General features: G+C 37.2%; 1 protein-coding gene across 2 annotated transcripts in view; it reads right to left on the reverse strand.

Moving 5' to 3' along the window:
• CYB5R4 (cytochrome b5 reductase 4) overlaps window positions 1-25,336 on the reverse strand; it is a 92,195-nt gene that overhangs the window by 57,178 nt on the left and 9,681 nt on the right. For both annotated transcript variants that reach the window (XM_077750340.1, XM_077750339.1), the window contains exons 3-4: window positions 3,517-3,617; window positions 1,546-1,627 (exon numbers count right to left, since the gene is read on the reverse strand). In XM_077750340.1, coding sequence (XP_077606466.1) covers window positions 1,546-1,627; window positions 3,517-3,617 — 183 coding nt within the window. The remainder of the gene's footprint in view (window positions 1-1,545; window positions 1,628-3,516; window positions 3,618-25,336) is intronic.

Here is a 25,336-nt window from a genome sequence, read left to right on the forward strand (position 1 = left end):
ACAAAGGCTTCAGAGATAGCTTATCACCCTGAATTGCGCTTCAACTTACCCTTTTTATGGGGAAATATCTGGAGATTTCCTTTTGAAATAATCTGCTTATTTTAAATGGTTGTTTATTGTATTTGGTGAAGCATTTTGAGGATTATCTGTCTTTCATTTACAGGGAGGAAGAAAGAAACCAGAAAAGTCCTTTTTCTAACCTCATGTCTCTTATGGAAGAAAAACCTAATGAGTTTTCTGATACTACAGAAGAACACATGACCATTAGTACCAGATTGTGTAAATGAGATAAGTAACACTCAGGATGAGGTAAAAGTAGTCATCTAGAAACTCTAATTAATATTATGTCTCCTGCTGGCAGTAAATTAGGAAATTTAGGAGTCAGTTAAAAGGAGAAAGGAGTTGGTTTACAAAAATAAACTGGTTTAGAAGAATTTCCACATACACTAAAGGTCACATTATTATGCTTTTGGTACATACACATATTGCTTATTTGCTTTAGTAATGATGGGGAGAAAAAGAAATAATCCTTTTTGAGCATCTATTATACTCACTGTGAAAGGAATTTTACTCATGTTACTTCTTAGTCCTATGAATCACTGTACAGAATAAAACTGAGGGTCGGAGGTAGAAACTGGCCTGAAGACTACACAGCCAACAGGCCATAGGGCCAGGGTTCAAATCTGGGTATGCCTGTGCTATTTCCACACTGCTGACAGACACCTCTAGCCACAAAGCTTGAATTACAAAACTCACTGAACTAATAAACAGTAGAAGACTCAGGTCAAATAACCCAATTTATTCTTAACTGAGTGTCAAAGTCAGGAGTTTTACTCAGAAGAAACGACTACCATTCCATCCACAGAGGTGAATGAAGCACAGCATTTCTGCTTTTCCTACTGCATGTCTGAAATTTTCAGACGGTGCTCTTCTGAAAGAAGCTTAGGAGGCAAAGAGGCGATCTCCAACACCATGCAGAGTGTAGAGTCAGGTCGGAAGGTTAAGGGAGGGAATCGGGTGTATTTTAAAGGTAGTTTAAAATCAGAACAAAGGTTTTCCATACTCAAGGGGCAAGGAGGGGAAGATTCAAGGCAAATGGGAGACAAAGCTGGGAGGAAAACTTTCACTGTATAACTTATTACAATTTCTGATTTTTGAGTCATGTGAATGTATTACGTATTCAAAACAATAAATTCTAAAAAATGAGTCTAAAAGTCACCTTTAACCAAGTGTTCTAGCTAACCTACGTAACAACAGATTGAAAGGCTAATGAACACTAAATAAAGACTAAATAGAGTCCATTCACTTCCAAAAGGCTCATTCCTCACACTATGAGTGTTCTCTCAAAACCTGTCGATATTTGAAGGTAAAGTCATTGCTGCATTCTAAAGAACTAAAGTAAAATCCTTACAGCTTCTGGACGAGGAGGCCAGAGGAAAATAAGAACAATATAGTGATTTATTTAAATCTGTCGAAATCTAAGTAAAAAAAAGTACGTGCGTGTTCCACGTCACTGCCAGGCCAGCACTGGCAGCACTTACTTACCTTTAGGAACAGCAGGTTTAACTGCCATTCTGCCAACCAAGCATTCCTTCAGCATGGATTCATAGTTGACCCAACGATGAACCTGAGGTGGGATGCAAATGACAGAGAAGCAACGTGACTCTGATTTTATTCAGAGCAAAACTAAACATACTTGGAACCGCTGTTCTGAAAAACTAAGCAGCAGATCCAACTAGCCAGTAAGGGAGTAACAGGAAGGCAGTGTACAAGGTTCTCCCAGTGTTGTTTGTGCACAGGCCTCTGGAGGTTCCGGACACCCTTCAAGTCCCCATTGCCAGAAATGAGAAAACAGAGGCGGAATAAAAGGGAAGTAGATGGGTTATTATTTGAGGGCAGAATGAGTTGAAATGCCAACAGGTTATCAAATTGCCCATCAGGCATTTGAAAATACAAAACAAGAGGTCAGAAGTGGCATCTAAAGCAAACACAAATCTGACAGAGAAAAGATTACTTAATATTCTTTGTACAACTCAAATACTAGCCTTGAATAAATTCTCAAATATTTAGAGATATAAGAAGTTTCACCACAGAATCTAGAATATAAGGTTGTTTACTTCTGTGGTAAGTGAAAGTCTTAAAAAAGCATCACTGGTCCTGTGAAAGCCAAGGGGAATGCAGCAATCTGGAAATAAACATACTGTTTACACTGCTGAAGAATTTAACAATACAGCAGTTCTTGTGCCTTCTCTGAGACAATTTTGCTTAAATAAGGTCCATATAACCTCATAATATTGAGGAATATAAATAGGATTAGATTTTACTGGAGAATCTTCTTGTGGAAGAGTATATTCAGAATCAAGAGGTTACAGAATAGATATAAGAAAAAAGTATGGCAAACAATTTTTCACGCAAGTGTTTCCAAACTTTTCTATTTGGCTTGCATTGCTAGACAATCACAACTACCAAATGACAATGAGAATTTGCCTTAGAACAGCAATAAGGGGGCACCTGGGTGGCTCAGTTGGTTAACCATATAGCTCTCAGGTCATGATCTCACAGTTTCAAGAGTTCGAGCCCACATCGGTTTCTGCTCTGACAGTGTGGAGCTTGCCTGGGATTCTGTCTCTCTCTCTCTCTATCTGTCCCTTGCTCACTCTGCCTATCTCTCTCTCAAAGTAAGTAAAATTTTAAAATTAAAAAAAAAAAATAGCAGTAAGAACCTCCCAAGAGGAATGCTATTATGACCAACTCTGAAAATAACCCAATCTGACTCTGGTATCTGAAATGGTAAAATCCCAGTACTACAATGTGGATAATCCTCACAAAATACAAAATACAAAAAAAGGCAAATCTCTGTTGTCTTCAAGATTGTTGTTTCAAAATAACAGTTTAGCCTATTGATAGTAGTTAACATAACTCTATGTAACTTTAAAACAGTATAAAAGCTAATGTTTGTTTTTAGTAAATGTAAGGGGAAAGGTGACTAATTAAAATAAACAACCTTTGAAATATACATTCAGAATCTCTGCTATTACTCTAGGAAAAATAAGTTTTCTCTTCATTAATCATCTAACTTTCTACATGATATGTAGATTCAGTACAGCAAGCTAAGCCAGTTATATAACAATCCCCAAATGAGAAAAAAACTAAGGGCAGGGAAGCTAAGTGACTTGTTCTTTCTTCTAATTGTTATTGTCACCTATAAGCCAATCATCATCATAATCAAAATTAATAAAAAACTGAGTAATCAGCTGCTAGCAGAGGAGATAGCAACCGCTTAAGAGTAGACTCCTGGATACCGATTTGAAACCATCTCTAGAATTATAGTAAATTAATCCAAAGGCAAATTAAACAGTTGTTACTCTTGAGCATCTTCCCACATTTCAAAATTCAAGCCAATGTGAATGAAATTTGTGTAACTATTTTTTTCCTGCAACTATCACGCTGCCTAAATCTGAGAGAACCTTTCCACTGAAGGGTTAATTAATACTACGATTAATTTCACCACCTCACCTGATCAAAAAGGTCAGTACCATCCGATCCTGCCGCTCTCATTAGTTCATCTTCTCCACCAGGATGATACTCCATATACGGGGTAACATTATAAACAAACCCTGTATCAAAACAAGGGGAAATAATATCCTAAATAAACTTCTTAAAAATTGTACAAACTAGAAATAAGTTTCAACAAATCTTTTCAAATATGTCCTTTTTAACAATTCATTATTATTTCAAAGTATTAAAAACATGAAGGGTCAAAGATTTCCCCATACTCACAAGCTAACAAGTTAGGCTGACAGTTTCAATGGGTCCAGGGCAGAAAACATCAGACAAAAAGGACAGTTTAGTACTCCCCTCACTAGCAGTAGCTACAATATCAGCATTTGCAGGAGTTCCCTGAACCCCAATTCCTACAGATCTATGTGAAGAGGGCCAGATAATACCTGTACACTCAATGTGCTGCAAGACAGGCGAAGAACTCTGAGTTTAGGAAAGTCGAATTTTTATAATGACCAGTAAGCACAGGTGCGCTTCATTCTTGGTATATTTATTATACCAAACAGTAGGCAAGTGGTCCTTTGCTCTAGAGTCACTGGTTCTGCCTTCCAAGGTTGTTTACTATGCACACATCCCTGAAAAGGTTGTCCAAAGACATCTTACTTCTGCTCATAAGATGTGCAAATATCTAAAAAACCTATAGAAAATTGCCTCCTAACACAAAGAAATAATCAAATGCTATTTATAATTTTTAAAAGCTCCCTCTAATATTTCTACTCCGTCATCCTCTACTGCCCTGATAGGAGAATCTGATGAAAAAGAATCACACTCTCATCCATGTGTCTGATCATCTCAGTGAATGCCAAGCAAGCAAGGGTACCTGGGCCACCGAGGCAGGCTCTGAGAAGGCAAGCACAATCCTTTTCTGCACTTGCCCAAGGAACAAAGATTATTGTTTAGATCTTAATAATCCCTTTATCTTCCCCAAATATTTATTTCATCTGTTCACAGATCTGAATGCACGTTTATCTTTTTAAAAAAAGAACATGAAACAACAATGGAGGAAAACTCCTCACTGAATAGCCTTCTCAAAGAAATGAGTTCCCTTCTAGTCCTTAAAAACTACAGGGGAGACAGACCCAGCCCTGAAGACATCTCAAGGGTGCCAGAAGAACAAGCGGTCTTCTTCCACCCAGGACCGTTCCCTCTCAGTGTTACGACTTCTGGGTATTTAAATAACCTCAGAGAACTTAAAATGTTCATCTACAGAATAATCTTGGGAGGAAAGAAGCAACTGGGTTTCAGACCCAAAAAGGTATTGTCGTTTTTCCACAAGTTTAATTTTAGAGAAAAACCAACCAGGTGGATTTCTTTATAAAATTGTGTAAAAAGCGATTTAGGCAACAAAGAGAAGTTAACTCACAAACTCTTTCAGTAGTCCTCCAAATTAGTCTGAGAAAAAAACAAAAAAAACCAAAACAACTGGTGGAGTTCTCCCCTTTCTTCTTCCCTATATACCTTCTCCACCAAATTTGGAAGGAATTTTTCCTATAGTTTAGTGCTTTGAAGTCCACAGACCACAAATATCAGAGGTAATGATTAGGATCAGAATTATTCCCAATAAATTCCCATTTAAAGCCAGAATGCCTTCCAGATAAAAGAAATCCCAAACTTCCCATACAACCAAACCTCGACCAGAGTTTCTCAAGAACATGAGGCTTAGGACACGCAATCAGGCACCGTCCGTGATGGAATCTCACACATGTCAGCAATCAGCAGAAAGACAAACAGGCAGCCCTGCCAGCTAACCAGAAACAGCATAGAAAGCCGAAAACACCCCACACGAGTTCTCTTGGGCCTCCCAACCCTTCAGATTGACCTTCAGCCTCTCATCATCTCACTCTGGACCTGAACAATTTCTCAATTTCTTCAAGTGGACAAAAACAGATGCCTAGACAATCCCACACTATAAGGAATTGAGACTTAGTGTCTCAGCCCAAGAAATGTTAGATCCAACCACACTTGGCTCATGATCTGTTAACCAAGACATAAACCTAGCTCCCAAAATGCAACTGATGTTTTTTTCCTCTGGCGCCGAGGCCCGTTCTTCTCTTTTTCTTCCTCTATTTTATCTCCTTCCTTTTTCCTTTTCAAAAGCAATTTCTGAAAACTAAAACTTGAATGTGGCAGAAGAAAACAAATGCAAAGAACTGAACCTCATGCTCTTTTTCTGTGCTTCACTGTATTGTTTGTACTATATGCGCTTTTTAGACAATAATCTCTCTGTATAAGCCTCTAGCTTCCTTTATACTTACTATTTGGTTTTTAGACTAATTTTGCAACTTTCTAAAGTTTGCAATGACACAACTAACTTTTCCCTATAGCTCTAGTTGCTCAAGTATGGCAGACATGTACATCTGATTGCCCATAAAATATAAATAGATAGTACTTAGGGGCCCACAGATATAATCTCAACTTTATGCTAGGCTATTACTAAATTCCGCAAAACTTAAATCCTAATTATGACGTTAAGAACAAAAATGGGGGGGCGGGCGGTGCCTGGGTGGCTCAGTTGGTTAAGCGTCTGACTTCATCTCAGGTCATGATCTCACAGTCCGTGGGTTTGAGCCCTGCGTCTGGCTCTGTGCTGACAGCTCAGAGCCTGGAGCCTGCTCCAGATTCTGTGTCTCCCTCTCTCTCTGCCCCTCCCCCACTCACTCTGTCTCCATCTCTCAAAATAAAATAAAGACACTAAAAAAAACATTAGGGGCACCTGGGTGGCTCAGTCGGTTAGGTGTCCGACTTCGGCTCAGGTCATGATCTCACGGTTTGTGGGTTCGAGCCCCGCATCAGGCTCTGTGCTGACAGCTCAGAGCCTGAAGCCTGCTTCACATTGTGTCTCCCTCTCTCTATGACCCTCCCCTGCTCGCTCTCGCTCTCTCTCTCTCGGAAATTAATAAAAACATTAAAAATTTTTTTAAAAAATTAAAAAACATAAAAAAAAAAGAACAAGATTGGGCAGGAAGAGATTCATAAAACACCAATCCTAAAGTGTACAAAATTGTTGTGACCAAGAGCCTCTGGTTACAGCCCAATTGGTGCTTTTAGATTATTTACATGGGTCACCTTCAGTTGCAGGGAGGATTTAAGGAGAGTACCTACTGACTTTATTGATTGACTGATTTATCCATCCACTCATCCCCCCATCGATCCATCCATCCATCCATCCATCCATCCATGCATCTTATCTATCTACCCCCTTCTTTGCATTGATTTTTTTAATTTTGTTTTTTAAATTCTAACCAGGAGTAGATACAAGGATTGACTGACTACTGTTAAGAAAAGCAAGTTAGGGGCGCCTGGGTGGCTTAGTCGGTTAGGCGTCCGACTTTCGCTTAGGTCATGATCTCGCAGTTCGTGGGTTCGAGCCCCGCGTCGGGCTCTGTGCTGACAGCCAGCTCAGAGCCTGGAGCCTGTTTCAGTCTGTGATTCCCTCTCTCTCTGACCCTCCCCTGCTCACGCTCTCTCTCTCTCTCCTAGAAATAAATATATAAAAAAAAAAAGAAAAGCAAGTTAATTTCACTATACACATATGAATTATAATGTTGTACATCATAAACTTAAAGTGTTACATGTCAATTATATTTCAATATAACTGAAAAATATAGCTAAAAAAGAACTCATTGAAATTAAAATACAACAGTTTTGTTAGGAGCATATGCCCTAATGTTTAAACGCATCACCTTTTAAATGCCCAAGCAATATTCAGGGGTATGTTTTCTAGCTAATTCATCCAGGCAGAGCTGCTGTGCAATTGAAAACATACATTTGGAACACAAGCTACACTAAGTTCTTTAGGCAATGTACTGGTAGTACCTGTTCCAACATTTGTACACTGAAATATGTCTTTTGTGTTATATGTCTGAAACTCTGAGCTCTCAAGTAAGTTCTTAGAATAAAAATTACTTACTTTAAAATTACCAATTAGTACTTTGTATCCTCAGAAACTTATAATACTTGGGATTTTGTCTCTCATACTCTCTGCCCCTTTCCAGCTTATGCTCACACACACACTCTCTCTCTAAATAAATTTTAAAAACATAGAAATACTGCATAATACTTGACATGTACATCACAGGCAATAAATAAATTTTTGTTGAATGAATATAATGTGGAGTTTTAGATTTAAATCTATGTATGAATTTTAAACAAAAATTAACTTTAAATTTGATTGCAAAAATACTACTTTTATTTAAAGTGGTAGTTCTCAAAGTTTGCAGGGGTTTAAGATCTCTTTACTCTTTTATTTTTAAATTTTTTTAAATGTTTACTTATTTTTGAGAGACAGAGAGACAGAGTGTGAGCAGAGGAAGGGCAGAGAGAGAAGGAGACGCAGAATCTGAAGCAGGTTCCAGGTTCTGAGCTGTCAACACAGAGCCTGATGCGGGGCTCAAACTCATGAACTGCGAGATCAGGACCCGAGATCATGACCTGAGCTGAAGTCGGCCACTTAATGAACTGAGCCACCCAGGCGCCCCTCTTTACTCTTTTAAAAACTGAGGACCCCCAAGGTACTTTTGTTAATGATGGTTATATCTATTGATGTTTTTACTTTTCAGAAATGAAAATTAAAAAATTTAAAGAGGCAGCTCTTTCTGCCCACAAGCCCTGTCCCTGTTCCTTAATAAAACAATGAAAGAAAGAAAGAAGAAAATTGAAGAGTATTTTTAAATTAATTTAAAGTAAAAACAATAAACTCACTATATGTTATCCAAAATAATAGACACTTTTATGAAAAATAACTATATTTTCCAAAACAAAAAATACAGAGGTGCCATTGTGTTAAATTTTGGCACATATCTTTATAATGTGGCTTAATAGTTGACACCTGTATTCTCACGGCACCTTCTGCACTTAAACTTATACACCTGTGAAACAAAGATTTTTTTAAAAGGTAGATAACAGTATTATCAAAATTTTTGGCCTTGGACCACCTACCAAAAGAGCTTTAAGCTCCCTCAGGAACCTCTGGATCATGCTCTGAGACTCTCTGACATAAAATAGAACAAAGTAAAAAGGACAAATTATTAGTGTGTGGCCTGAACCACGGGGATGCAGCTCACTCCTTACTGGTGAGCTTTTAGGATTCACATGTGGTTACATAACCTGAAAAATTATGGGAGCCTCATCTGGGAAATGGATTAATTGGTATAAATGTCACTTGAGTCTTACATTGCGGTGTCTGGTATAGAGCTGGGGTTGAGAACAAGGTGATGTTTGCTGCAATCCAGTTGTGAGTTCAGTTACCTGAGATATGTGATTCCGGGGTCTGTGGGTGGGAAAAGGCTTTTTCTACCTATGGGAAGTCGGAGTGGTGACCGAAAAAGAGTGCCCTGAAACTGGAAGTTTCACACATTGTTGCTGAGAATGGAACCTTGTCTGGCAGTTCCTCAAAAGGTTAAACATAGACTGTATGTGACCCAGTAGATTTATTCCTAAGTGGATACTCAAAAGAAATAAAAATGTATGTCCATGCAAGAATGTGTACATGAATGTTCATAGCAACATGATTTATAATAACTTAAACGTCAATGAACAGATAAATGAAATGGTCCATATTCATACGTGGAGTAATATTCGGCCAGAAAAAGGACTGAAGTACTGACATGTGCTACAACATGGACGAACCCTGAAAATATTATACTAAGAAAGAAGGCAAACTCAAAAGACCATATAGTTCATGCTTCCATTTATACGGAATGTCCCAAATTTCCAAGTCTCAAGAGACAGAAAGGGCATTAGTGGTTACCTATAGCTGGGGGGATGGCTAAAGAATGTTTCTGCATAGTGTTAAGTCACAGTATCCGCGGTCAGTGACCGCTACGTTGGGACTCAGATTCTTCACAATATCCGTATCAAAAACTCAAAGGGGATTTCTCCTTTTTGAAAAACTAAGGAGTCTTTCTGTTTGTTTCTTTTTAATACTCTTTAAGTTCAGATCATGTGACCAGTGTTACTAGTGTCTCTTTTTCTTGGTTGCTAGGAAGGTCAGGACTGCATTTAATGCTCAATCACAGTACTACTGTTAGCTAGGTTAGGCAACCGGTATATTTTCTTTTTTTTTTTATGTTTTGTTGTGGGTTTTATAATTTTTACACATAAAGTTAAATATTTTGTTTTAAGATGCCTTAGTCTTTAGCAGTAACAGTTAGGATTGAAATTACAACAAATATAAAAAGTATATGTGAAAAACTAGGGGCAGCATTTACAAGATGGAAAAGAGTTCTTTCTGTATAAAATGCCAACATTAGTTTTTAGGTATAAAAATGAAACTGATCATTGGACTCAAGCCTTTAAATAAGCAGTGAGCTCCTAGACACTAGTAGGAGCTGGTAAGTAGATGATGGATGATGGTGTGTAGATCTTAATAGAGGTAAGTCCTGTACTAATGAGAAACCAGACTAAAAACTGCCTTTAGAGTTCTCCCAATTTTAAGTCAGGGCTCTATCCCACGAACCATGAGATCATGACCTGAGCTGAAATCAAGAGTTGGTCATGTAATCAACTCAGCCACCCAGAGCCCCTGAGGTAGTTCTATTTTCTTCACTATTCACCACAGTTCATTTTGTTGGCTCTAAAAGAAATGCAGGGAAAAGGTGGGTTAACACAGTAAAATCATGGCATATGTCACAGTATTCAAATACAGATTCATTTTTGCAAGTACTGTGACTACTTTGCCATCTTGTGTTCAATAAAGAAATAGCACGTTATTTTTATTTTACATCTACTGATATTAATCTAGTTTCTTCTAGCAACTTCTGAGAGAGGGTGTTAAAATAAGCAGCAATGATTATGAATTGTAATTCTATCTTTCAATGCTATTAATATTTGTTTCATGTATTTTGAAACTTTGTTACAAGGCAAAAACAGTCTTCCTAATCAACTGACTCTTTTCACAGTATGAAATGTTTTTATCTCTGGTAAGATTTCTTATCTTTGTCTGGTAATATCTTTTATATAATTTTAACATAGTCCAACCTTAGTATATTTACTATCTAGATAGTATATGTTTTTCTACGCATTTACTTTCAACCTTTCTGTCTCCTATTTAAAATGCATCCCTTATACAGAGCACTTGAACAGATATTTCTACAAAGAAGAGATACAAATGGTCAACAGACACATGAATTTATGCTCAACATCACTCATCATCAGAAAAATGAAAATCAATCCACAATGAGCTACCAACTCACTTCTGTCAGAATGGGTAAAAATAAAAAACATAAATAATAAGTGTTGGCAAGGATGTGGAGAAAAAGGAACCCTCAATGCACTGCCAGTGGGAATACAAATTGGTGCAGCCACTGTGGAAAACAGTATGAGGGTCCTCAAAAATTAAAAGTAGAAATACCATAGAATCTATAATTCTACCACTGGGTAATTTATCCAAAGAAAACAAAAACACTAATTTGTTTTTTACAGTGTTTATTACAGCATTATTTACAAGAGCCAAGATATGAAAGCAACCCAAGTGTCCACTGATTGATGAATGGATAAAGACGTGGTATATTATATACACAATGGTATACTGGTCAGCCACAAAAAAAAAAAAAAAAAAAAAAAAAAAAAAAAAAAAAGAATGAGATCTTGCCATTTGCAATAAATGGATGAACCTAGAACATATTATGTTAAGTGAAATAAGCCAGACAAGTACCATATGATTTCAGACATATGTAGAATTTAAGAAACAAATGTACAAACAAAAAAGGATACCAAAAAACGTGACTCTTAAATACAGAGAAAAAACTAGTGGTTGCCAGAAGGAAGGCAAGTTGGGGGATGGATGAAATACATAGAGAGGATTAAGAGTACCCATACAGTGATGAGCACTGAGTAATGTATAGAATTGTGGAATCATTATACTATATACCTAAAAATAATATAACACTGTGTGTTAATTATACTTCAATAAAAAAAAAGGAAAGAAAAACAAAGGAAAGGAATTGACCTAAGATACTTTGGAAACTAATGTTTTGACTAGGAATGTAAAACTAAAGACAAATACAATTATATGAAACACTAAAATAAACAAAAAACAGTGTATCCCTTATATCCATCATGTAGTTAGGTCTTGACAAACATAAACATACAATCTCTATCTTTCAATCCAAATGACTGGTCCATTTACACTTGAATATTGATGTGGCTGATTCAGAGCTACATTTTATCAGTCTCCATCCTTATCCTAAAATTTTCTTTTTCTTCTTCCAAGTTTTCTGCCTGTGTCTCTGTTCCTCTTTTCCCACCTTCTTTAGACTTAAGTATTTTTTAGAATTTCATTTTATCTACTGACTTTTTAGTTATACCTCTTTGCATTATTTTTTAAGTGACTGTTCTAGGGATATACAGCATATGTCCTTAACTATAATCGATTTACTTAACACTGTGCCCCTTTTTACATTTGCTGTAAGAACCATTTACCACTCTCCATTCCCTATACTTTGTGTAACCTCACAATAGAATGTTATAATTTCTGCTTTAATCATTAATTACCTTTTTTTAACAGTTAAGAGGGGAAAAAAGTAAATTTTTTCCTCTTTACTCACATATTTACCAGTTCCTAAAGATCTGAGCTTACATCTGGTATCATTACCCTTCAACCTAATGAACTTCCTGTCAAACTCCTTACGGTGTAGGTCAGCTAGTACTAAGTTGTCAGTTTTTGTTTATCTGAAAAAGTCTTTATTTCCTTTTTCTCCTTAAAGAATTCTGTATCTTTAAGGATACAGAATTCAGGGCTGATGTTGCAGGGGGTTTTCCTACAACAAATCATTTTTATTGTTTCCATGTGTATGTTTTTTTCTGACTGTTGTCAAGATTTTCTCTTTATCTTTGGCTTTTAGCAGTTTGAGTATAATGTGCCTCTATGTAATGTGGTTTGTATTGATTATGCTTGGATCTGCTAAGCGTCTAAATTGACAATTTCATGTGTTCAACAAATTTGGGAAATTTCTGGCCATTAGGTTTTCAAATATTTTTCTGCCCCATTATCCTATTCCTCTCCTTCTAGAACTATGACCACACATATATTAGGCATTTTTATTTTGTCCTGTACATCCCTGAGCCTTTGTTCAAATTCTTTTTAATCATTTTCCTCTCCGTTTTTCAGATTATATAACTTCTATTACTCCATCTGCAAGTTTACTAAATCTTACTTCTGTTACCTCTAATTTGCTTTCAAGTGCATTTTGTAAAAATTTATATTTCATGTATTATATTTTTCAGTTCTAAATTTCCACATCTTTATACCTTTTTCTTGGCTGAGATTTCCTATTTGTTTATTCATTATATACATGCATTCCTTTATTTTCTTCAGTATAATTATAATAGGTGCCTTAAAATCCTTTTGAACTAAATTTAACATCTGGATCATCTCTGAGTCACTCTCCAATAATTGCCTTTTCTCTTCAGCATGTCTGTAAATTTTGAATTCTGTTCTGGCCATTGTAAATAATTTGTTGCAGAAACTCTAAATTCTGTTACATCCCTCCAAAGAGAATGATTGTTTTAGTAGGTAATTAATTGGACTCAAACCCCAAACTCTGTTTCCCCTCTGGGGGAAATGAAAACTGGAACTTCTCTTCAATGTTTTTAGCCTTATTGGAATGCTCAGAGTCTGTCTATGCAAGATTTAGACAGTGAATATACCTCTAGACTTCTCTTTTTCTGGATTTTTCTCCCTCACTTTCCATTTGTTCCAGATGCCCCAAACTTTGTCATCTAGTTCTTCAAGCCAGTTAGATTGGGAGTCTCCCCTGAATTTTAGTCTTCCTTTACAGTACCAACTTGGGCTTGACTTCAAGTTAAATATCATCTGAAATAGGACACTCACCCAGTAGTTCCTTCTTCTAAATATAGATAATTCCTAACCTCTAGTTTCTGTATGCTTTTGGTTGTTTGCTAGTATCTCTAAATAGTTACTTAAAAAAATATTTTGTCTTGAGCTTATAGTTGGTGTTTGCTGGAGTGTTAGTCCAATAGGAGCCAATTAACTGTAACTTAAAACTCAACTCTGCATATTACTTTAGAAAACTAGGTAATACTATCTTGCTAATTATAATGGAGACAAATGGAAAAGAAATTTATGAAAAACAAATGGATTTTGTAACAATTTAAAGTAAACGTGGCCTTGGTATTTAAAAACAGTAACTAGAAACTGGGCTTAAAAGATGGTGGACAGTAGAGTATTTTAGGAGTTCAAGATTGAAAGCATTCATTTGTCTCCCACACTCCTGAGAAGTTTCTAAAATGACTAGATAAATAACACATAAAGCCATAAAGACACAGAAATGAGAAGAGGAGATGACAGTAATAAAGTTTTGGTAGCCTGACAGCCAAATGGATGAGCAATACCATACTTAGCAGAATGAAGAAAGGTGAAAATAAAGCCTGTGTAAGTTGGAGGGGAACCTATAAAAAGCCAATGTGTGCAAGGGAACCCGCCAAAAGTGTAAGAATCAGAGATTCCAGGCAGTTCTTAAGTTAGGGTCCAGAAAGTTCTCAAAATTCAATATAAGAAGCAGTATGAGCCTTAAATCCCCTCCCCCATCCTACACAATCAAGTGACCGGAGTCTTCCCAACCTGCAAGAAGTGTAGTTTGCTCTCTAGAGAGGAGGAACCATGGAAACGCTATACTGAAGGAAACATACTTGGGAGTGGGGGAGAGGTTTGAACTAAAAACCTGAAGCAAAGTGTACATGTCAAAACATTAAGATCCACCTCCTACCACCACCATCCCAGCAGCTCCCATTCCCCGAAGAGCCCTCAGAATACTTATTTACAGATGATGGGGAAGATTCTACCCCGAAAGACTTGCATAAAGTAGGCTGGGGACACCTGCCAGTGCAGCCAACCGATGTCCGCACACAGAGACCTTCCATTTAGCTGTCTGTTTCATCCCTCTCAAAATAAAAGGCCAAACATTTGAAGAAAGTCTCTAAAACTAAGGTTGGTTATCTAAGCAACTTAAATTGTCAACCTGTGGCATGCAATTTAAAAAAAAAAAAAGAAAGATGAAAATTGAGACCGGCACTACTTCACAGAAAGTAGAGAAGAGTCAGGTAACAACTGTGCTGAATACAACTTGAGCTTCTAATTCTACCAAACGACTTCAATGATGTTAAGTCCAATCTACAAAACAGCTAAGAGAATCTGACCCAAAAGTCTCAGTTTGCACAGGAAAATTTATAAGTAGAATGTGATAAAGGCCTTTATGCACTTCAGAAGGTCAATGGGGCATAATTATCAAAGATCATTTTATGTGACATTAGTATTAGGAAAAACAGCCCTGCTATGTAACTATAAGGAAATGAATCAGCAAAAGCATTAAAAATTAGCCAACAGTCTGAGCAATCAGTTACAGTCTATTTTGAAAACAATTCACAAACCTCTCCAAGGGAGAACAGTGACCAAACATCATTAGCAACAACCACATGTGTTATCTCCTTAAACTGGATTTACAATTTGTGTCAATATTAAGCAAGACACCCTCTCTCTAAAAGATGGGTTTTTCCTATGCCATGAGATCATTTCCCTGTCTGCCCATGATTTATTTATTTCTACCAGTGATAGCTACCAGCGCTTGACAGACTTGCTATTAATTACTTGGGGAAAAAAAGAGAGAGAAGAGAAGAAAAAAGAAAATGTGTCCTTGTACTTTGGATTTTTTATTTTCCAAAATAAGTCAGCTGCAAAGAATACTTAAGATATAATGATGAACTTCAGAAGTATAAAGGCACAAGAAAAATTTGTTCCTACTCTTAACAAAAATAAAAAGCCAGACAATCCAGAAAAAACACACGTTTTTGAGCCCATCAGGGAAGTGAGGTCATAAGTCAACCACTGATATAAAACCAGAATGACAAGCCTCTTAGAGGAGAGGGGACACATGAATTGTTTCATTTTGGACAAAGCACGGAAAAAAGAGACGTTGTGAAATTTTAACAAACTCTTTAACGGTCAAATGTGCACTAATGCCAATTTAAAACCTGAGGGCCTCGGACACAGAAGATCCTGTACCCACTCACAAATTTCTTTTTCATAGTCTCCACCCCCTGAGATGCTCTTGAGTAGCATGAGCAGAGCTAAGAAAGGGTATTGCTGGTACCAGTGCACAGTGCCTGCTCTAACATTTGAGGGTAGAGCAGAAGTACCAAGAAAAGTCCATCTACATTGTCGGACTGCATGAATACAAGGTGATTATCAGCTACTGGTGGGGAAGAAGTGAGAAATTCACCCATGCCTCAGATTGAATCCTGACACACAGCAGAAGTTGCCTATTGCTGGGAAGGTACAGTAAAGCCTCTCACTTTTGAGTGCCTGCACTGATACCAGGCAAAAGTTAGCTACTGCTGGAAAGGGAAGGAAACACACCTCCTCCTTTACTCTGGTCTGACACTAGGCAAATTCAAGAAAAACATTGGAGGAAGGACAGAAAACCCACTCATGCCTAGATTCTGTGCTGATACAAAATAGAGGTCTTCTAGCACTGGAAGAAAGACAGGGAAATTGCTCCCAACCTACATCCTCTGCCCTGCCCTCCTCTTTCCCTCCAGATACAAGGCAAAGCTCAGCTGTGAGGAAGGGGGTGGGGGAGAGGCGGAAAATGTGCCTGCATTCTAGATCCTGCACTGCGTAGGAGGCAGAGGATATCTCCACTGGGGAAGTGACAGAAGCACTGAGAAAGGTCAGCCTCTGGAGCAGATGCACAGGACCTGCCTAAGACTGAGGGTGAAACAGGGAAGATTGCAAAAAAAGAGATTGCAAAATCTCTTCTGCTTCCACAAGTCTTGCACCACATAAAAAGCAAGAGAAGTCCGCCACTGGAGAGGAGCAAGGGTGTAGAAGGAGACCCTATATGGGTATATAAGGCAAGCAGTCAGCTGAGAGTGGAACAGACAACGAGAAAATCCTCCAACGCTGCAGCCTGCACACTAAAAGCAAGTTAGCAGTAACTCACTACTGGAGGAACTTGAAGTCTGTGGTACACTGATGGTAACAATAGCAACAATAAACCTCCGAACCGGCTCAACTACTACCTCGACTGACTCAATCTAATCGTCTGCCAGTAAAAGCGTACCTGTTTCTAAGTGTAAACACCTCGGGTTCTACTGTTCACCAATATGCAATGTGTGACATTCAATCAAACATTAAAAGTCACCTTGAAAAAAAAAAAAGGACAAAGAACCCATTGTCAAAAGAGAAAAACAACAACACAACCAGACCTAAGATGGTGCATATGTTGGCACTATTACACAAGGATGTGAAAATAACTAGAATTAACATCTTAAAAAATCTAATAGAAAATGTGAATGACATTTAATGGAGGAGAAATTTCATCACAGAGATAGAAACTATTAAAAGGAGTCTAATGGAGATACTAACAGATTTTTAAATGGGGCTTATAATGAACAATGAATCTATGTAAGAAAACTATCCAGAAATAACACAGCTTCAAACTGATTAAGGAACTCCAGGGGCCAATAATCTGGAAACATCAAATATCAAGTTTCTCAACTGGTTACTATTCTGTGAAATAATTAAAACCAGAATGTGGCTTAAAACATATCAAAATACAGTAAAACCTTGATTTGTGAGCATAATGTGTTCCAGAAACATGCTTGTAATCCAAAGCACTTGCATATCAAAGCAAACTTCCCCAGAAGATATAATAGAAACTCAGAATATTCGTTCCACTAGCCAAAAATATTAATATAAAAATGATTATAATACTACAATACAAAATAATAAAACACAAAATATAAAGAAAAATAAACAAATTAATCTGCACTTGCCTTTGAAAAGCATTGTAGCTGGTGTGAGGGAGTCAAGAGACGGGAGTTTATTGTGTAGAACGACTTTCACTATCACTAATGGAATCACTGCTATCTATTGCTCAATGGGATCTTTTTCTTTTCATACAACTTTAACAAGGAACCTACACAATGACACTTGTTTTTGCCTCCTCTTGAGGATTTTGTGGGAATATGACATTGCATTGTTGTTAAACAGATTCATCGCTTACAATGCTACAGCCTTATTTTGCACTGTTTCCCACATTTTACCCATCTCCCTAATTTCATTTGAAGTGAGGGATTCCTCCACCCTTTTCTCCTCCTCCTCTGCAGACAAGATGCAGATGTACACTTGGTATAAAATCTTGCAATTTCGGCCACTTGCAGATCTTATTCTTACTTCTTGATGATTTCCTCCTTAACTTCCACTGTAATCTTCTCCTTCTTTCATAAACTTCCTCCTTCTTCTTACTGTCTTTTCAACCTTTTCCTGCATGGGGGCCATTGTATACACTTGCATGGATGTTGACTGCAGTACAGTATTAATAAACTCTTCTCATATACTGTATTTAATGTAACTAGCAATAAGGCAGCAGAGGAAAGAGTCTATATCTGGCAGGCAGCCTGACCTAGAGTGAAGCAAAGTATTCCTAAGCCTACTCTTGTATAGAAAAGCAAAAGTCTGTCCACAGATGCTCCGAAGTGACAAAAAATACTAGTGCCAGTCATGGGCACCTTCCGATGTGCTGAAAAATCACTCATTTCCGCCAAACACCACAGCCTGAGATCAAGCATCTGAGCATGGAAGACGATCACCCACAATCCCTTAGTGATAGAGAGGAAAAAGAAGGACTGGCTCACTTGTGATAATGTGATGTTCAGCATCATATATTACTGGTATTGCAAGACACTGTTCATTTATCATGTTAAAATTTATTAGGAATGTTTGCTCATCTTGCAGAAGAAGTTATTCACAATCCAAGGTTTTATTGTACACACACGATTCAAGGTACATTTACTGAACACTAACCAGGAGCCATGCCCTGTGCCAGATGCTTGGGGTTGGGGGAGAAGCAGTATATCAGTATCTCAAAACTCGATTTAAATAGGGAAAATATTTTAAATGGCCAAAGAAATGCTATGATGTTCTAACGGAGGTCCAACACCAAGTGCTAAGGAAGAAAGCCTAGGGAAAGAAACACAGTCAGAGAGAGCCAAAGTCATGAGAAGACTAAAAGGAAGAAACTGTTGGAAGAAAGAAAACAAAGAACTCAGGATGTCAAACAATGTTAGATGGGCAACTGCCCAAGATCATGAGAATGATAAGAGCACAAAGACATTAGCCTTAGGAAAGAAAATGTCTTGGAAAGAATGTCATCTTTGAAAAGAGTGTGTCTTTCCAATATCACTAATGTTAAACACCTTATATTCATGGTGAACACTTATAATGTGTGTGCACGTGATCTCTCTCATATGATCACACCACTGAGCCTTTGCACATGCTTTTTCCTGAAGCCTGGAATACTGTTCCCATTCCTCTTTGCCTAGTTAACCCTAGTTTATCTTTCAGACCTCTGCTCAATCTTCGTCAGCTTCACAGCACATGTACCTTTCCTTCACAGTACCTGTCAGACTTAATTAATGCTTTGGGTTCCCTACCAGACTGCAAATTCCATTAAGATTAAAAGCCATCTCTGTTTTATATTTCCATGTTATCCCCAGGACCTGATAGAGTGTATGACAAGAAATACCAATTAAATGAATGAGCCAAGATAGAAGAAAAGTTCGACTCCATCTTCTCTATTTTTTATTAATGACAACTATACATAAGGTAACAAAAAAAGCAAAAGCCATTGTTACTATAAACAAAATCTGTCTCAGAAGGATATCCTATATGATTGTTAACTAATACAAAAAAGAACTAAATAATAGGCATCCCACAGTAATTTCTTTTTTTTTTTTTTTTTTTTATTTATTTCTAGGAGAGAGAGAGACAGCGTGAGCAGGGGAGGGTCAGAGAGAGAGGGAGTCACAGACTGAAACAGGCTCCAGGCTCTGAGCTGGCAGTCAGCACAGAGCCCGACGCGGGGCTCGAACCCACGAACCGCGAGATCATGACCTAAGCGAAAGTCGGATGCTTAACCGACTAAGCCACCCAGGCGCCCCCCCACAGTAATTTCTTAATGAACTAATTTACATATGACACTTAAAGTGAGTAACACTCAAATGCTAAACCAGGACTCAATCTCAAGTTGAATACAAAACAAGGGGCAGCAGATTGTTAATAGTTTAAACATAAGAACCTAGAAATCAGGTAATTCACATATTCCTCAAGAATATAATGAGAGTTATTGCAAATTATCTCCATAAATGTATTGATGCCAATGCTGCAGGAAAGAGAGTGTTAAGACAGCCACGTTCCTAAATATGATAGGAGTAGAAATCAATGAAATATTAAACAGACAAGCAATAAAGAAAATCAAAACCAAAAGTTAATAAAATTGGTAAACTTCCAGTAAGACTGAGAGCGGAAAAGAGAGAAGCCAAAAATTAGCAATATCTGGACTATATCACTATAGAACCTAAAGATGTTAATGATGTAATTAGAGAATGTTGTAAACGACTTTATGACAGTATGTTCAACAACTGAGATAAAATTAACAAATTCACTGAAAAAAACAGAACTTACAAAAACTGATGTAAGAACAAAAGAAAATTTGAACAGCCCTGTATCTCTTTTAAAAACTGAATTTGTAATCAAAAACATTCTCACAAGGAAAATTTCAAGATGTTGGCTAAATTTTGTAAACCACTGCAATCCAACAGAACATCTGAGGGTTAGACAAGGCCCCAAGACCACCAGTTTTTTTCCTCTTGAATTTTTAGTGAATGAAAGGGAGGTACAGAAAGAGGAAAACTTTAAAAAAAAGGAAAAGACTGATAATTTAGGAGAAAAAGAAAAAGAAAGCAAAACGTCCTGGATGTCAGTAGGATAGAACGAATCAAATCAACAGATGAGATTATCTGCATTTAATGGTGGAAAATGTGAAATCTCTGTATCAGAATGTAAAAATCTACAGATCAGATTAGAAATGAATAAGCAAGCCTGGGCTGCAGGGCTCGTTCAATATTCTCAAATCAATCAACGTGATACATCCCATTAATAGAAGAAAAGATAAGAACCAGATGATCCTGTCAACAGATACAGAAAAAGCATTTGACAAAATACAGCACCCTTTCTTAATAAAAACCTCAAAAAAACTGGGATAGAAGGAACATATCTAACCATCATAAAAGCCCGATATATGAAAAGTCCAGAGCTAATATCATCCTCAATGGGGAAAAACTGAGAGCTTTTCCCCTGAGATCAGGAACATGACAAGGATGTCCACTCTCAACACTGTTGTATAACACAGTGCTGGAAGTCCCAGCTTCAGCAATCAGACAAGAAAAGGAAATAAAAGGCATCCAAATTGGCAAAGAAGAAGTCAAACTTTCACTTTTCGCAGATGACATGATACTCTACATAGAAAACCGGAAAACCTGAAAAACGCCCCCAAAAACCCACCAAAACTGATACATGAATTCAGCAAAGTCACAGGATACAAAATACATGTACTGAAATCAGTTGCATTTCTATACATTAATAATGAAACAACAGAAAGAGAAATCAAGAAATCAACCCCATTTACAATTGCACCAAGAGCCATAAAATATCTAGGAATAAAGGTAACCAGAGATGTAAAAAATTATAGAAAACTTATGAAAGAAACTGAAGGAGACACGAATAAATGGAAAAACATTCAATGCTCATGGATCAGAAGAATAAATATTGTTAAAATGTCAATACTTCCCAAAGCAATATACACATTCAATGCAATCCCAATCAAAATTGTACTAGCACTCTTCTCAAAGCTAGAACAAACAATCCTAAAATTTGCATGGAACCACAAAAGACCCCAAATTGCCAAAGTAATGTTGAAAAAGAAAACCAAAGAGGGAGGCATCACAATCCCAGGCTTTAGCCTCCACTACAAAGCTGTAATCATTAAGACAGTATGGTACTGGCACAAATACAGACACAGACCAATGGAATAGACTAGAGAAGCCAGAATTGGACCCAGAAATCTATGGCCAACGAATCTTTGACAAAGCAGGAAAGAATATCCAATGTAAAAAAGTATCTTTAGCAAATGGTGTTGGGAGAACTGGACAGCGACATGCAGAATAAAATTGGACCACTTTCTTACACCATACACAAAAATAAACTCAAAATGGATGAAAGCCCTAGAGGAGAAAACAGGCTGCAGCAATTTCTTGCTCGACATGTCTCCAAAGGCAAGGAAAATAAAAGCAAAAATGAACTATTGGGACCTCATCAAAATAAAAAGAGAGAAGGAAACAATCAGCAAAACTAAAAGGCAACCGACGGAATGGGAAAAGATATTTGCAAATGACACATCACATAAAGGGTTAGTATTCAAAATCTATAAAGAACTTATCAAACCCAACACCTGAAAAACAAATAATCCAGTGAAGAAATGGGCAGAAGACATGAATAGACATTTTTCCAAAGAAGACATCTAGATGGCCAACTGACACATGAAAAAATGCTCAACATTACTCATCATCAGGGAAATACATATCAAAACCACACTGAGATACCACCTCACACCTTTCAGAATGCTAAAATTAACAACTTAGCAAACAACAGATGCTGGCAAGGATGTGGAGAAACAGGAACCGTCTTACACTGTTAGTGGGAATATAACTTGGTGCAGCCACTCTGGAAAACAGTGTGGAGGTTCCTCAAAAACTTAAAAATAGAACTATCCTACAGCCTAGCAATAGCACTACTAGGAATTTATCCAAAGGATACAGGAGTGCTGATTCATAAAGGCACATGTACCCCAGTGTTTATAGCAGCACTTTCAACAATAGCTGAATTATGGAAAGAGTCCAAATGTCCATCAACTGATGAATGAATAAAGAAGATGTGGTTTATATATATAATGGGATATATAGGCAATGAGAAAGAATGAAATCCTGCCATTTGCAACAATGTGGTTGGAACTGGAGGGCATTATGCTAAGTGAAATAAGTCAGTCAGAGAAAGACAGATACCATGTTTTCACTCTTATGTGGAACTTGAGAAACTTAACAGAAGACCATGGGGTAGGAAAGGGGAAAAAAATAGTTACAAACAGAGAGGGAAGCAAACCATAAGAGACTCTTAAATACAGAGAACAAACTGAGGGTTGATGGGGGGCTGGGGTTTGTAGGGGAAGGGAAAAGGGTGATGGACATGGAGGAGGGCACTTGTTGGGATGAGCACTGGGTGTTTTACATAAGCGATGAATCATGGGCATCTACCCCCAAAACCAAGAGCACACTGTATACATGGTATGTTAGCCAAGTTGCAAATAAATTATATTTTTAAAAAAAGATAAGAAAAAAAAGAGATAAGTAAGGGGAAATGTAGCTGTAAAAAATGTTGATTTCTATTTCCTAAACAAGCAAGTGATAGCAGAAGACAGGCATTCAGAACCTGCCGTCGAGTAGTAACGAGGACAGTACACAAAGCAGACCGTGTACAGCATAGCTGAGCTAACTGTAATAACAACATGTTATCGTTTAGATACACTCAGTATGACTGTGATAATGCATTCCATTATAAATTAAAAAATTAGTTCCAAATTTGAAAAACTGTTCTTAGGGAAAACATGGTTTCTCTGCTAGAGACAAATACTACTGCAGTTTCTCAAAATAACAGTGAAGCAAGGAGCTATGGAAACCTAAAGAAAAGAGCCTACTGTTGGAAAAATCAGCTCTGTTCTTCGTGGATTTAAATCTAACCCAAAAAGAATAAAGCATACTTTATTATTTCTGGAGTATAAATACAAAATAGCCTAGTCAATTCTCTTTCTTCTCGGCAGTTATGTTCTACAAAGTCACCGTGAGCAATGAATTAGCAAACACTGAACCAATGCTCCTTGGGGAAAAGGCAGTGTTAGGTTCTTCCAAGCCTCTGGTCACATTTTTGTCAAATAATCAGTACATAACTGTGCTTAAAGTGTACTTCTGTTTAAAGACACCTTATTCAATATGTATTGCTAAACATTCAACTCACAGCCAACAGCACTGTCACTCATGCCAGAACGAAGTTTATCTAACACAGGTATTTTCTCTGTAAGGCAAATTGCAGTCTTCAGCACAATCCGTGGGGGGTGTTTTAAACCAAAACACACCAACAAAGCACAATATATGAACAATATGGCACTAAACAGACCTCAAAAAAGACGTATCTTTACCATATGAGAGCAGAAATAAGAAGGCAGAGCATCGCCTTGTTGGGCCTCAAGAAGGAACATATGCTAGGGCCACAAAGTTTTCCCTGCACTGTGCAGGTCTGCAAATGACTATGAAAGCGCGGTGAGCATAGATTTCTAGGGTTACAAAGCAACTGCAGTGAGTAGGCAAATTTGCAAATTTGAAATTATGAATAATGAGGAATGACTGTACTCACAAAAATCTACACTACCATCCCACAGGTAAATTTTAAAAAGGTTTACTGTAAATGTATCTAGAAATCTAGAAAGCTGGACTAGAAATACAATAGGACCGAATACTACTTCTTGGAATCCATTTGCCAAGATTTTCTAATTAGTAATGAAACATGAAAAACACAGAACCATTCTAAGTCACTTTTTTTTTTCATGTTTATTTATTTATTTTGAGAGAGAAAAAGAGCACGAGCAGGGAAGGGGTGGAGAGAGTGGGAGACAGAGAATCCCAGGCAGGCTTCACATTGTTAGTGCAGAGCCCAATGCAGGGGTTGATTCACAAACCACTAGATCATGACCTGAGCTGAAATCAGGAGGTGAACACTTAACTGAATGAGCCATCCAGGGATCCCCAAAGTCACTTGTACAGTGGTCTCAAGTAGGCCTCTTCAATTTACTGGCATATGATAATCAGCATTAGGAGAAATCAAAGCATGTTTATTTCTAAGTTGTAAATGAAATCCATTAAATCTCTTATGAACAACTTACTCCTCCAAGTTTGTAACACAATGGCCAGTCTACTTAGCCTAATCAACTTTTTCCAAATACTAGTCATTCAAATGACTATTACTGAGTATCAGGCCACACTCACCCTCACTCTTACTATAATTAAAGGCTGTATATCATGCTGCCAAAAAATGATTTCATGACTTAATACATCACTACATACACTGAGTACATACTACAATAAAATATACTACAGGGAAAACAAAGTCTGATGGAACTCTCACAGATGAGTGATTTAGATGTTTGCTCAAAGTTTCACTTGTTTGTAAATCACCTTTAGTTCTTGAGAGAGAAACAGCAATAATGAGGAAAACTACAAAAGTCCGCATTAATGTAAATTCAACAAGATTTTTTAAAAAGCATTGTCTCTCTTATCCATTCCTTCAACATTCCAATTACCTCCTAGTGCATTACAATAATTACACACTTCACAGAAAATGATTATTAAGTGAACAAATTGGAAACTTCATATACTGTCTTACGTTTTAGGCCAGAGCTCACATTTTAGTTCACGCTTTAGTCTGTTGCCAGCCAAGTGCTCTTTTTACACCATCATTTCTAGGAATGTGATTGGATTCAACAAACCTGAATGTGTGCAAAAATACTGATATATACTCAAAAAGGAAAATAATCTCCATAATATTAGCCATAAAAACTCATACCAAAGTGTATATTTTCTAAAATTTCTTAAAAAGACTAATTGTGTCTCCCTTAACCCAATCAGCTAAAGTTTGAACAGAATTAAAAATGAGACAATTGTCAGACAAGTAAAGAATTGAATATTTTAACATGGGGGAGAAATGATACCATGATACGATGTTTCCCTATGGTATAGTTTTGATTAAAAACTGGGCCTAAACATCATCTCTGACCTTCAAAGCTAAATTTGGCAAATATTCCCCTTTTCAGAA

The sequence above is a fragment of the Crocuta crocuta genome, unplaced genomic scaffold, assembly GCF_008692635.1.
Source record: "Crocuta crocuta isolate KB4526 unplaced genomic scaffold, BGI_CrCroc_1.0 scaffold9, whole genome shotgun sequence".
NCBI classification, from domain to species: Eukaryota; Metazoa; Chordata; class Mammalia; order Carnivora; family Hyaenidae; genus Crocuta; species Crocuta crocuta.